This window comes from Ambystoma mexicanum, chromosome 12, assembly GCF_040938575.1.
Source record: "Ambystoma mexicanum isolate Mex_15411 chromosome 12, UKY_AmexF1_1, whole genome shotgun sequence".
NCBI lineage: Eukaryota > Metazoa > Chordata > Amphibia > Caudata > Ambystomatidae > Ambystoma > Ambystoma mexicanum.
The window spans coordinates 377,753,189-377,767,687 of record NC_090936.1 but is presented as its reverse complement, the minus strand read 5'-3'; the positions used below and the strand labels follow the sequence as shown (position 1 = coordinate 377,767,687).

General features: G+C 50.7%; 1 protein-coding gene across 1 annotated transcript in view; it reads right to left on the bottom strand.

The window, feature by feature from the left end:
• TEAD4 (TEA domain transcription factor 4) overlaps window positions 1-14,499 on the bottom strand; it is a 1,088,638-nt gene that overhangs the window by 36,238 nt on the left and 1,037,901 nt on the right. The window contains exon 11 of the mRNA XM_069628515.1: window positions 4,961-5,113. Coding sequence (XP_069484616.1) covers window positions 4,961-5,113 — 153 coding nt within the window. The remainder of the gene's footprint in view (window positions 1-4,960; window positions 5,114-14,499) is intronic.

The following is a 14,499-nucleotide window of genomic DNA, read 5'->3' as shown; positions in this document are numbered from 1 at the left end:
AGGGTCTTCCCATGAGAACCCCAAAATTCCCCCCTCCATGTTTGGAGCTGGGGATCACAAGGATAGCCAAACAAGGTAAATGGAGATAATGTGCCTTCTTTACAAAGGTTGGTCAGGTTCCCCTGAAAAATTATAATATTCAGTTCCTGTTATCGGAGATGGCAGGCTTGTGCTTCTCTTTAAAGTTCAAGTGGTTTCGGGTGGGTTTTAACACACTGTTGACAGCAGGGATTGAGTCCCTGTCCTCAGCAAGAGACCTGGCCCTGACAGAGTTAAAATCAGGGGTCAAAGAGGGGATACTTAGTAGGGACCTAATTCAGGAGTGGAATGCCGTTCAGGCCTTAGGCTCTCTGAATCTGTTTTTGGCTATGAGATTCAATGCCGAGCAGTGGGGAGGTGTGTGTAGTATCCCCTCGCACAAGTGTAGGCGCACTACTTTATTAGTGTGTTTAAATATGTTATCACTAAAAGCCTGCAACAATCGAGGACTGGGAGACCCATCAAAAATCTGTATGTATGGGCTCAAAGTAAGGGAGGATCTTAAGAATTTTTTACTAATATGTAGGTGGTACTTAGTTCTACAAATAGATCTGTTACTGCCCTTCTTTTTGGAAAATCAGATAAGAGACTGTAAAAGCAGCACTGATTTGGAACTGCCAGGACCTTGATTTTATTTTTAACTTGGGTACCTACTTGAGCAAGGTCCTTATAAGACATTCGAAGAAAGTTTTAAATTGAAACTAAAGTAGGGAGAATTCAATTTTTGACATTTGGTTTTAACTGATTTAAAGTTTTGTATGTTTTCTTTTTGTTTTACAATGATGTGTTTAATGATGTATGTTAATGGAGAAATCTGATCAATAAAGTTTACTTACTTTACTTAAATAGTTCTTGGCTATCAGTTGTATTGGTTCTTTTAATTCCCTTAAGGGATTTTCCCAATTCTCTAGCTCTCTCTTCTCTTGGCTTTTCAGAATTCTCTTTTAAAGGCATTCCTTTTCCTTGATGTTCCTTCACTCTGGTTTAATCACATAAACTTGAAAGTCTCTCTTTATCTGACAACCAACTTGTATCTTGAGTATTATGAGCAATCTTATCTTTCTCAGAGTTCTCAAATCCTCCAATTATAACTTTGCTTTTCACTGGGACGAGTATGATTGACCCAGTAACGACTCTCTCTCTTCTGATTACTTTGCGTCTCACTGGGGCAAGTATGATGGACCCGGTGATGATTCTCATTCTTCTGATTACTTTGTGTCTTACTGAGACGAGTATGAGTATAGTATTCGTTATACTTGTTACCCTCCCCGGGTCTCCGCTCCTCCCGTAACCTTTGTGGTGTTGGGATTGTGTAACCGGGTCGGTAGTTCGCCTCTTGGACTCTTCTCTGTGGTTCAGGACGGCAACTTCAGTTGTTTTTTTCCCTCTCTCCGACACCATCAGCGGTGTTGCTTTGTGCACGCCTTCACTGTCTGGCAAGTGTTTCACAGTATCTTCTCCTCAGTCATCAGGCTTGGAAATCTCTTTCCAGAGTCCTACATTTGTTTGTTCAACTCTTCAGAGCCTTTTGGCTTCCTGGTGTGACCCAGGCACCTATGTTTCCAGGCTTCCTCCCAGCGTAGTAAGCCGCACCTTCTTTGCCTCTCCTTTCACTTCACTGCCACAGCAGCTTTGAAGTTCCCGGGTTTCTCTTCCCCTGGTGTCTCCTCCCATACTTATGACGCTGAGCTGGGGCTTCCCCTGCGTAATGCTATAGTCCGTCTTTTGTCTTGGACTGGTGCTCATTATTGTTCCACTGATTTTCTTTGTCACAGTACCAGACAGGTGCTTTTTTCAGGTAGAATATCACAATAGCACATCTATAGTGATTTGGCCTGTTGTCTTCCAGCTTTTGTTGTTGAGAGAGTTGGACAGGAAGTTCCTCGCTCGTCAGAACGGGAGTCCTTGTCCCCGAGGGGGGAGGCTCTCCCACTTGCCTCTACCCCTAGGGAGAGTATTGTGTAGCAGGCTCACCTCCCTAGCCTCACAGGGAAAGGCTCCCCATGGGGAGAAGGGACGGAACCCTGCTATTTGCCACATTAGGTAAAGGAGGATCTAGAAGACTGTGGAAATTAAGCCACTATTGCATTAGATGAAATTCTAAAGCAGCCTATAACTAACCTTATGGTCCTCTCCACAAAATCAATTTGGAAAGAAGACAACTCCACAATGGACCATCTGAACAGTGAGATTTCCCTCCTTCCAGAAGTCCTGTCTTAGTTGGGGATATGTGTTTCTGTTTGCAGGAGGTCTAGGAGTCGAGCAGTGGGTCTGTTTGCAGATTGGTTGAATACTCTCATGCGTCACTTAATTTTGGTGTGCAGTAAACTGAGAGAAGAGAGTCACTTCTCTTTGCACTTCTTAACCCTCACCGCTCCAGTGGCGTTTCCATCTTTTCCTCTCATTCATAGATCTTTAGCCCATATTGCGAGGTATGGGGTTGCCATAAAGTAGCGATTTTATGCTGGATAAATATGAGGAGTTTTTCTTCCATGCAAAAAGCAGAAGTGAGCGTTTCCACTCTGAGTGTAGGTCCTCTGTGGTTGCCACATGAATTGGCTAGCCTAAGCGTATATTTATATTCCAGGTATTATGCTGCAGCTATTTCTGGATTGCAAACTCTTCATCCGTGGGACCTGGCACTGGAAACATACAATCACTTGCAGTGGTGTTTGGTTCCCACACTCCGCCATCTCACTTATGCTAATGCTCCCATTCCAACATGGTGATGGTTTAGGCTTGTGGGCCAGATCTGTGCCCTTCTAGGAGACAGCTGCCTGCCGGCAGTAGCACAAGCAGAAAGGTAGCTGCACCATGAAGCAGTGTGGCAAAATGCTCCATGCCCATCCCTCTGTGACATCATGCTTTCCCCTTCGTTGATGTTTGTTTCACCTTCCCATTCTCAGTAACCAGTCTCTGTGCTGCCTCCTTGCCTTCCTCTCTTTCCATTGCCTGTTTCCCTTTACTGCATTCCTTAGTTCCCTGTTCTCCTGGTCCTGCCATTCCCTTCCCCTGTCTGCTCTCTACCAGTCTCCCTGCTGTTGACAATCTCCAACCTCTTTCTGGCTGCTCTTTCTTCCTGTCTACAGTTACCCCATCCTGCTTTCCCTGCACTTTACTGATATGAACCAGCCTCCATCAGCTGTCTACAGAGGAATTATTAGCCTCCCTTGTTTCACTCTTGGAATTCATTCGTGTGTTTATGTTTGCCCGTTCCTCAACCACAGCAGAGTGGCTTTTCGGAAGGATCCCCTTTACCTTCTGTCCACAACACACGATGGCGATTCGAATGTAAGGTCACCAAAGGTTTATTAGAAGCACATAGAAAGGTGGGCCAAAACAAGTAAAGAAAAGGCACATCTAAAACAATAACAGAATAGCATCTCCTCAAGTCGAACAGTTAGAATCGCAATCTAGTTCTCCTCAAGGGGAAGAAAATCGGGTTACTGTTGACGGAAAGGGGCATTTAATTCTTTGTTTGTGTGGGATATAAACAGTTAGGCATCACAGTATTTTCTCAATTCAGAAACCGAGTCCATTCACGTAATGTTATACAGAAACGTATCCAGAATTAGCACATAGGGCGGGGCAGCTAACCAATCAGGTTGCTTGCACCACGATCTCAGGCCGCATTCCGAACAGCCTGATGGCTGCTTTCATGCTACTGTCCCCCCTCCTTCCTCTCCCCTCCAGTCACAGTTTCTTTCCCTGTCTCCCCAGCCCACTCACCTTACTGTTTTGGCGGCAGCAACTGCTCCGGCAACAAATCCAAACGAGGGGCCACGCCCCGCTGTAGAAACACACTGGCCTCTCGCTCCATACAGATAAGTGCTGTAGCCCTTATTCATCTTGGGGAGAGCAGGGGGTGCACAGAGGGCCCGCCCCACTGGATTGCTTCGGCCCCTCCACACATGGCAGCAAATTGATCCGCAGGGCCCCAGCGCACTAAAACGCCTAGCGGACCGGTACTAATGCGCACTGATAGCGCCTAATGAACTGATCTAATTAACAGTCTGCGCCCCGCTATCTTAGACAAATGAGGCAGTTTGCTGGCCGCACTGTGCATAGTGCATGAACTAATATTACACTAACGTGGTGTGACCACGATTGACAGGGAACAGTATTTACATGACATGCAATATATCAGGCATAGCACATGTACTAACCACTACCTTTTTTGCAGCATTGGTAACACGACAGAAATGAGAAGGGCACTGAGTGCCTGCCAGGGAACAAGAGACACACATCAGTGACCTACTAGGCAAACTAAGTGCCCTCTCGATTTATGCTTGTGCATAGCTTGTGAATATCTCTCTTACTCTTTACATGCGTATTTTAGACACCTGTTGTTATCTCTATGAGTGTGTGAGGAGGTGTGAATAAACATGGGCCGGGCTGGTCAGTGTTAGCGTGAGTGCAGAAGTAAGTGTGCCCTGTGAGAACCAACTGGAGAACGTTTTTGCAGCGCATACAAAGAGCGTGCGCAACAACCGAAGCCTTTTTTCCTGTATCCTCCTTATCCATCCACAACCTCTTTCTAACCCTCTACACAGTTATCCCTTACACATCCAAGCTCTCTAACCCTAACCCTCCTTCCCCACTGGGGTTTCGGAGCCCTGTGTTTACTACAACTCAGAGGTCTCAAAACTGTGGTGGTCGGGGGGTTGGTTTGTGCCACTCCTGCACAGCGGAACTGTGGTGACCTGTCACCCTCCCTTATGTTGAATTTTGGTGCTTGGTTTATGACGGAAGGGAAACTGGCAGAATACAGTAAACAGAGGTGAGATTTATATCTGGAAACCTTGAGCAGTAGTTTACCAGAACTTACTCTGAAGCCACGAAGTCGGTCTTTTTTTCTCAAGGTATTAGTTTATTCATATATATCAAAGTAATTCACATGGAGGAAGGGACTCGTTCTGACCTGTAAGATGGTGAAGTTCTCCAGCACACTGTTCATCATGTACTTTTCCGGCAGGTGCTTAAGCTTGTGGATGAAGTTGATCATGTACTCGCACAAGGGGGAGCGGTGAATCCGGTACACGTAGCGGCCGCTCTCGTAGCGCGCATACTCAGTCTACATGGGAGGAAAGCAACCAGTGAAGACAGCGCCAGCAGATTAGGTTACATTTAAAAACAATGTGCAAGTAATGTCTTTTACAGCATCAAGCAGATAAGCGGAAATATATCAAAATTAGTCACTACACCCAGGGACGACTGGAACTGAAATTGACTCTGGCACCAATGAAGAAGTGGCCCAGAATCGCAATCGGGAATTCATTTATTTTGTGACAGTGATAGGACTGATCTGGGACAGATGAGACAGGAGCCACTCTGCAGGTAAGACCTTTGCTTAGGTTCAGGATACAGGTACAGGATGGCAGCGCATGAGGGAAGGTAAGTTACATAGAGGGAGAACATCCACCAGCCCCTTACTCTAGTCCAGGCTCTCTTCAACTGACACAACAGGAACCTAGGGAAGGGAACATTACAGGCACTCACCAACATTCCATGCACACTGCATTCACTCATGGAGACCAACACGCAACACATCGTCCACCTTTAAAATACAAAAGGAATTTGGTGAAAAGGAGCAAAAGGAAACCATCAGAAGAAACAACCTGAAGTCAACATACTACTGACTGAAACTCCAAATCACCTCACAAGGAACAAAGGCTCCCACAACACTAGCCATTCCCCACGAAACAGGGAGCAGACTCCCACCAGACAACATCCCCTCCGAACTGCACCAAAATGTGCAACCTTCCCAAACAATCTAACAATTTAACTCCAAGCGTGCGGGCCCTGCAGCTGGACACCCCACAATGAGTACCAGCCCCAATTCCAACTGTCACAACACCATCTCCTCATCACATCATCAATCCGCTAAGGTACACTGCAAAACCATAGTCACCACTCAAACATAACCTCGAAAAATTAGCACATACAACACCAACGCCCACACCTCCCACAACCACAGGGCAACAGGAACAAATGACACCAATTATGCCACGGACTGCCCCCCTAAAAGGGTACCAGGCGACCAAGCTGGCGTATTAGATGAAACAGGTAATGCCACCCAGTAAAAACTACTGGATGTTTAACACCCAAAATAGAACAGGCACAGGTTCAGACCCCCTCCAAGTGCTGGGTGTCCCACACCCCGGGCGGCCTGTGGCCAGGTAATACTCCCAAGCAGTCTTGCACCACCAAAAAGCACAGGTCAAGCCCCATAGCAGACACTGTTTTGGAACATACATAACTTCGCCACAAACCCAGGCTTGTTGTTCTCTATGGCACCAGGCGAGGTTCACAACAGCATACACACCAACATACAGGCCCCTCCACACAAGCGTAGGCAGATTGAGCAATACAGGCATGGTAAAGAAGAGCAATTATTACTCCAATCGAGTCCAAAGACTTAGAGCTACAAAGCCCTTAAACATGGGCGGTCCTGTGGAGGCAAACATTTCATTAAACAACAAAACATACATGACACAAGACATTTTGCTGTAATCATTCCCTACTTACAGAGGGCAGGTCAAATAATCACCAAACTCTCATTCCAGGGTCAGCTAACATCAAACCCAACAGAGCACAGTCACCTCCATTTCAAGCTATAACTACATAAAGCCGCACCGCAACAGCTGGAACACATGAAATACCATTCAAATAACAGGCCTCACATGACAAATGGTAAAAAGAAAAAAACGATATTTCCCACAGGCTTTTGAGTTGGACCATTTCAAAACACTTTTGTTCACCAAAGCCTCTCAAAAGAAATGATGAAGAACAGGTGCTATGGACAGCAGAGCGTACCATGAATGGAACCAAACACAACTCTGCCCACAAGGGTTGCGGTCGAGTGGATTAAAAATACTCATTGTCACAAACTCTGGTGCGCCTCACAACGTCCCCGAAACCAACATGGAATGCCAATTGAAACTTGTAGAAGGGGACAGCAGAGCGTGTTAAAATAAAATAGAGGGTCTCTCAAATGTTCTGCACTTCCACCACCAAACGGAATCGTACCCTCAGTGCTGCAGTCTCTGCCGCGCAAGCTCCATGGGGAAAACAACGCACTCCGCTCCATGTTTCAAGTTCCCGGCAGCATCTTAACATAAACACTGTCTTGTCCTCTTTTCACGTAGGCTGCTCCTTCCCATAAGCGCTCTCACACTGCACCAGTTGCTTTCATCACAGGAATCATGGTAAATTGTCAGACGGTTCCTCGTTCCTCACAGACCACACAGGCCCCACACAAAGGGCACCTTGCTGCGTAAGAATGTTGCACGCAGCCAATGGAATCCCATGCGAACATGGTACGTCGGGGACCGATGTTCTGATACGTCATCATTTGGCACAAAGCTCCATACAACACGGTGCTCCTGGGCTGCTAACAAACCCACTTAAACGGATTCTTCCCCAGCATAGAGTGCCCACTCACCAGCAGACACAGGATACCCTGGGAAGGTCCCCATCCTGGTGAGCCGCACTTCGCCATGGAAATCTATAAGAAAGGGCCTTTGGAAATGATTAGATAAACTGTCATCCAAAGCTGTTATGAAAGCCTTTCCCTCTTCACTTTCATTAGCACGCTTCCTTGGAGCTACCCTGCAGGGTCTCTCCCAGGTAGTAGGTGCCCCCTTTATTGAACACTCCCAGGCCGATTAGGTCTCTCCCAGTCCCTTTTAGCTGCCAGATTTGTTTCAACCAGTCTGTATGAGCCGCCAAAGTTTCTGTACCAGGCTGGGTTCATGCACTGCACATACAAATGGGCTCTCTATCTATCTCCCAGGCTGAAACAACCCCCTTAGGTGTCCTGCCAAAACAGAACGGCCCCAATTTGCTCACAGGGCCCACTTGCAGCCCCCTGCAGCCACGTACTTGCCCCTGTCCGCCCTCAGTCTGCCAGTGGTTCTTCAGCAAGGGGTCAGCTCACTTTGGGGGCTCAGGGAGCTGGTGGATGTCCCCTCTCCCTCTGATTTACAGCACTGTACCTCTGCCATGTGCTTCCTGCTGCATCTCATCTCACGCTCTCTTCGATTCTTCACTTAGGCCTTGTTTATGGGTTAATCGAGTTCCTCATTGATAGGACTGCTCTGGCACAGATGAGTGAGGAGCCACTCTGCATGCAAGACCTTTACTACAGGTACAGGCTTGCAGGGCATGAGGGAGGGTGAGTTGCATAGAGGGGGAACATCCACCAGTCCCCTTACTCTAGACCAGGCTCTCTTCAACTCCCACAACAGGAACCTAGGGAAGGGAACATTCCAGGCACTCACCAACATTCCATGCACACTACATTCACTCAGGGAGACCAAAACATACCAGGCAGGCTATTTGAGCAGTACTCAGGGAGAGTCCTTTGGTAAAATATACCTGAAAATGTGTATTTTAAAGAATATTTGCTCAGTAACAGTGATCAAAACGTCTAGCTTCACAGTGAAGTAACATCTCAAACTGGCCCACTTTGGTGAAAAGACATTGGACCCCTTTCAACAACAAAAAACTCGACCACACTAGCATGTTGACCTTCAGTTCAGGCATTGACCTATTGCCATGTAGGCCAGTCCAAGTGCTACAACAACCTGTATCACAGAGAGCAGCTTGCCACCCATTTATTTATTTTCACCCAAAGAGCAAACTAACGGCACCGCTCCACAGCTTGGCAATGGCCACAAACTGCACTGCTGATGTGCAAGCTTCTAGTCGTATCGAAAATGTTGCATCATCTAATGCCCTCCAGAGCAGGCACCCAATGCCATTCTGGAGATGCCCTCCAGTTCTGCCCTTCTTTCAACTATTACAGTTTCAGTTTGACCCGTGGCCTCATCTGTCCTCTAATCACTCAGCCAATCCTGTCATGGTTGTTCTCTTGTCTGCTTCTGTTCCCTCGTAGCTTCCCACTGTACTTCACTTCTTCCTCTCATCCCCTCACTTTTATCTCACTCATTTGCCATCTCACCCCAGCGTTCATTCTTACACGTGTGTCTCTCAGTTTCCATCCAAAATCTACTCTTCTGATATCTCTTTCTACCAGCCTTGAACTATCTTCTATCTTTAACTAGTGGGCCTATCAATTCCACCGAATTCATCCTGTCTTTACTCCTACCAGTTTCTTATACAAACATCTTTTATGCTAATCTATCCTTTCACATCTAGTTCCTGTTTCTTTGTTCACTTCTTGTCCTCCCGCTTTGTATACAACCCATCTCACTTTTCACCAACTCACGCAATCAACTGCTACCAGCCTTCAGTCGAGCAGAGACAGTTAACACATGCATCTATAAAACCATCCAGGACCCTCAAGGACTGCAATGTCCTGCTGCCCAAAGGACTGGAAATAGAAAATAGGTGTTATTTCAGTCGAGGTCCTGGGCTATAAATTAATACTTGGCTAAAAAATGAATATCAGAAGAATATATGGATTCATTTTTTAAAGCAAACCAACTCTATTTTGTGTTCATTGGAGACTTATTTATTCTGAAGTGTAACAGTATGGAACATATTAGTCCAACATAAAATTCAAGTTCTTGGATGAAGATTCAAATCAGTATCAATGTCCATTCAATCTATTTTAAAAAATCATATTCAAATCAGGGATCATAATGAGGCATTGAATTAAATATTAGGATTTACATATGACATGTTTTGCACATGTATGTATGTATGTATTTGTGGATTTGTATCGCGCATACCCACCCAAAGGGGGACCGGGCAAAACAATACTGCATCTGGGTGCAGGTCGAAAAAAAAGAGCACGCAAATAGGAGCCAGCTTTTAGTTAATGCTTTTTAAATGAAAATATGGGTTTTTAGTGTTTTCCTGAATTCCAACAGAGACTTTCAGGCCAATTCATGGAATAATTAGCGCGGCGCAAGTGGCCAAAAACGTGCGAATCGCAGTGGAATAGCGAAAATCGCAGTGCAAGTGCGAAAATCGCACGAAAAGCAGCGCACATCGATTCATGGAAGTCCGTGCGCGAGAAAACCAGCGGATGTGCGATAAAAAATAGCGTGGCGCACGTTGGCGCACAGGCCATCTAACAGCGTGCGCCAGGTCACAGCGAAAATCGCACAGGCCACAGCGAAATTCGCACATAGCGCGGCGCACGCAACAAAAGTAGGCGGAACACGGGCGTAACACTCGGAATGGGGAACAACTTGCCAAAACGTGGGCGTCACGGGGGGAAGTACAGGGCACAAGTGCGCGGAACGCCCACACGCTCGCCTACAACACGTATTCATGGAATAGAATAGGCCAAAAAAGCGCACGCTCAAACCAGCGCACAGGTACAAACACGACCGCCACAAGAAAGCAGGCGGTAGCGTCTCTGCGGCTGTAAGAAATGTGCGCCAAAAGGTGCGCCAACAAATAGCACCTATATACTGCCATGATGAATGTCCTATACTGTGGCCCTCCAGGACAAATGACGTGCAAAGGGGTACCCACAAACACGGACACCCGCTGACAAAAAATACGTGTGCGTGTATACCGGGGTGCGCGGGAATTTCCACACGCGATTTCAGCAGGGTACATGTATTTCAGGGGTGCGCGGGAAGTTCCACACGCGATTTCAGCAGGGTACGTGTATTTCAGGGGTGCGCAGGAAGTTACACACGCGATTGGCCCAGTGCGAGCAGGGTACGTGTATTTCAGGGGTGCGCGGGAAGTTACACACGCGATTTCAGCAGGGTACGTGTATTTCAGGGGTGCGCGGCAAGTAACACACGCGATTGGGCCAGTGCGAGCAGGGTACGTGTATTTCAGGGGTGCGCGGGAAGTTACACACGCGATTGGCCCAGTGCGAGCAGGGTACGTGTATTTCAGGGGTGCGCGGGAAGTTACACACGCGATTGGCCCAGTGCGAGCAGGGTACGTGTATTTCAGGGGTGCGCGGGAAGTTACACACGCGATTGGCCCAGTGCGAGCAGGGTACGTGTATTACAGGGGTGCGCGGGAAGTTCCACACGCGAGAGTCCCAGTGCGAGCAGGGTACGTGTATTTCAGGGGTGCGCGGGAAGTCCCACACGCCATTTCAGCAGGGTACGTGTATTTCAGGGGTTCTGGGGAGTACCACACGTGAATTGGCCGTGTGGGCCCTCCCAGGTGTACGCTCCACAACCTCCACGGACCCTGCAGGCAGCCCACACCACGGGGGACTACCCTGCACCCATGCTCATGTCCCGCAGGCAGCCCATCCACCATGGGCATGCCCCCCAGCCAACCCACATGTCACCTTGCACTACTGATCAACAATGCATGTCACCCACCACCCCCACCCCCCTGCCACCATGGACAGACTACACCAGGCCCCCACTCATGTCACCCACAACCCCCACCCCCCTGCCACCATGGGCAGACTCCACGAGGCCCCCACTCATGTCTCCCACCACCCCCACCCCCCAGCCACCAGGGTCACCCTCCACCAGGCCCCCACTCATGTCACCCACCACCCCCACCCCCCTGCCACCATGGGCAGACTACACCAGGCCCCCACTCATGTCCCCCTGCACCCCCACCCCCCTGCCACCATGGGCATCCTCCACCAGGCCCCCACTCATGTCTCCCACCACCCCCACCCCCCTGCCACCATGGGCAGACTCCACCAGGCCCCCACTCATGTCACCCACCACCCCCACCCCCCTGCCACCATGGGCATCCTCCACCAGGCCCCCACTCATGTCTCCCACCACCCCCACCCCCCTGCCACCATGGGCAGACTACACCAGGCCCCCACTCATGTCACCCACCACCCCCACCCCCCTGCCACCATGGGCATCCTCCACCAGGCCCCCACTCATGTCTCCCACCACCCCCACCCCCCTGCCACCATGGGCAGACTACACCAGGCCCCCACTCATGTCACCCACCACCCCCACCCCCTGCCACCATGGGCATCCTCCACCAGGCCCCCACTCATGTCTCCCACCACCCCCACTCCCCAGCCACCAGGGTCACCCTCCACCAGGCCCCCACTCATGTCACCCACCACCCCCACCCCCCTGCCACCATGGGCAGACTACACCAGGCCCCCACTCATGTCTCCCACCACCCCCACCCCCCAGCCACCAGGGTCACCCTCCACCAGGCCCCCACTCATGTCTCCCACCACCCCCACCCCCCAGCCACCAGGGTCACCCTCCACTAGGCCCCCACTCATGTCACCCACCACCCCCACCCCCCTGCCACCATGGGCAGACTACACCAGGCCCCCACTCATGTCACCCACCACCCCCACACCCCTGCCACCATGGGCAGACTCCACCAGGCCCCCACTCATGTCACCCACCACCCCCACCCCCTGCCACCATGGGCAGACTCCACCAGGCCCCCACTCATGTCTCCCACCACCCCCACCCCCCAGCCACCAGGGTCACCCTCCACCAGGCCCCCACTCATGTCACCCACCACCCCCACCCCCCTGCCACCATGGGCATCCTCCACCAGGCCCCCACTCATGTCTCCCACCACCCCCACCCCCCAGCCACCAGGGTCACCCTCCACCAGGCCCCCACTCATGTCACCCACCACCCCCACCCCCCTGCCACCATGGGCATCCTCCACCAGGCCCCCACTCATGTCTCACACCACCCCCACCCCCCAGCAGTGCAGGGGCAGCCTCCACCAGGCCCCCACCCATGTCTCCCATCACCCCCACCCCCAGCCACCAGGGTCACCCTCCACCAGGCCCCCACTCATGTCACCCACCACCCCCACCCCCCTGCCACCAGGGTCACCCTCCACCAGGCCCCCACTCATGTCACCCACCACCCCCACCCCCCTGCCACCATGGGCAGACTCCACCAGGCCCCTACTCATGTCACCCACCACCCCCACACCCCAGCCACCATGGGCAGACTCCACCAGGCCCCCACTCATGTCACCCACCACCCCCACACCCCAGCCACCATGGGCAGACTACACCAGGCCCCCACTCATGTCTCCCACCACCCCCACCCCCCTGCCACCATGGGCAGCCCCCACCAGGTCCTCACAATCCCCAATCATGTGCGTAATGGTCAGCCTCCACAGCCAAAAAGCCCTACCAAGTAACCCATTCACCCACATGGAAATGGAAATCACATGTTACACCCCCAATGTTCATCAAGCTAATGAACCCATGTCCGTCACACACAATGGTTGCAATAGAATGGGAAAACACACAACATGACATGCATGAAACCAATGAGATGATACCACACAGTGAAGTATGCAAACAAAATTGTATTTGAAAAAATTAAAGAATGCTAAAGAAAGAAAAATAACTACAATGTGAATGTAAAAAAAAATAGCTGCATGTCCGTATAAAAACACAAAACTGCAAATCAGAATAAAAAAATTATTATGTCCAAAGTCAAATGTAAAAAAATCTCCATGCAAAAAATAAATATGTACAAAACTAACAAGTGTCCATGAGCCCAACTGAACAAAGGAAACCTACTAAAAAACCTACCTTAAAATCAACTATATACAAAAAGTGGAGCAGTGTCCGTCGACTCCAAATCATAATAAGAAAGAAAGGAAACCTAAAACTAAAGAACTATATACAAAGGCGGCGGGCAAGTCCAGCGGCTCACTCCGTGGTGTCCCGGGCCAGGGCATCATCGAACTCCTGTTCGATGTCCCGGAGGCGGTCCAGTTCCATGGCCCCGAGGGTCCGCAGGGACGACGCCGTGTCCTCCTCCAACCCCCTGCGGATTGCCTCGAGGCACTCGGCCCGCCTCAGGGCCCTCCGCATGGAGTTCTCCGCCCTGACCATTGTGAGCCGCCCCTCTTCCGCCCGCCGCCGCTCCGCACCTATGGCGTGGCCCAACCGCTGCCACACGGAAGACACTCTCTGTCCTGGGTCCCCCTGCCCTCCGGCCGATGCCTGCCCCTCCGATGTCGAAAGCCCCGAGCCTTCATGTCTCCCACCATGTTGCTGCTGCTGCTGCTCTGCCTCTGCCCGTGCACTGCCTCCTGCTGCCTGCACATCCTCCGCCGGCTGGGGTGCACTCGTTGATGTGGCCACCCCTGCTGGACCTCCGACTCCCGACTGTGGCAGGGATGCCTCCTCCACCAGCCTGGCCGCACCGTCAGAGGCAGCTCCACAGGGCACCCAGGTGACTGATGGGTGGGAAGATGGCACAGAGGACGACTGGCGCGTAGGGGGTCCAGTTGAGGAGGGGGTCGGAGCAAGCCCCATCAGACGGAGGAATCCGGCCTGGGTGACCTGTCCCAGCAGGCTGACGTGGTCAACGAGCCATTCGAGATGACGTGCAGTCTCTCCATGAAAAGACTGCAGGTCACCTCGCATGGCCCGTTGACGCAACGCCACACCAGCCAGGACAGGCTCAACCCGGACCTGGATGGCCACGTCCGCAGGCAGAGGAAGTCCAGTTGACGTCAGCTCATCCCCTGCCTGAAAACGGGTCTGGACGTAGGCATCCCTGCTGGTGCAAGATGATGCAGGGACAG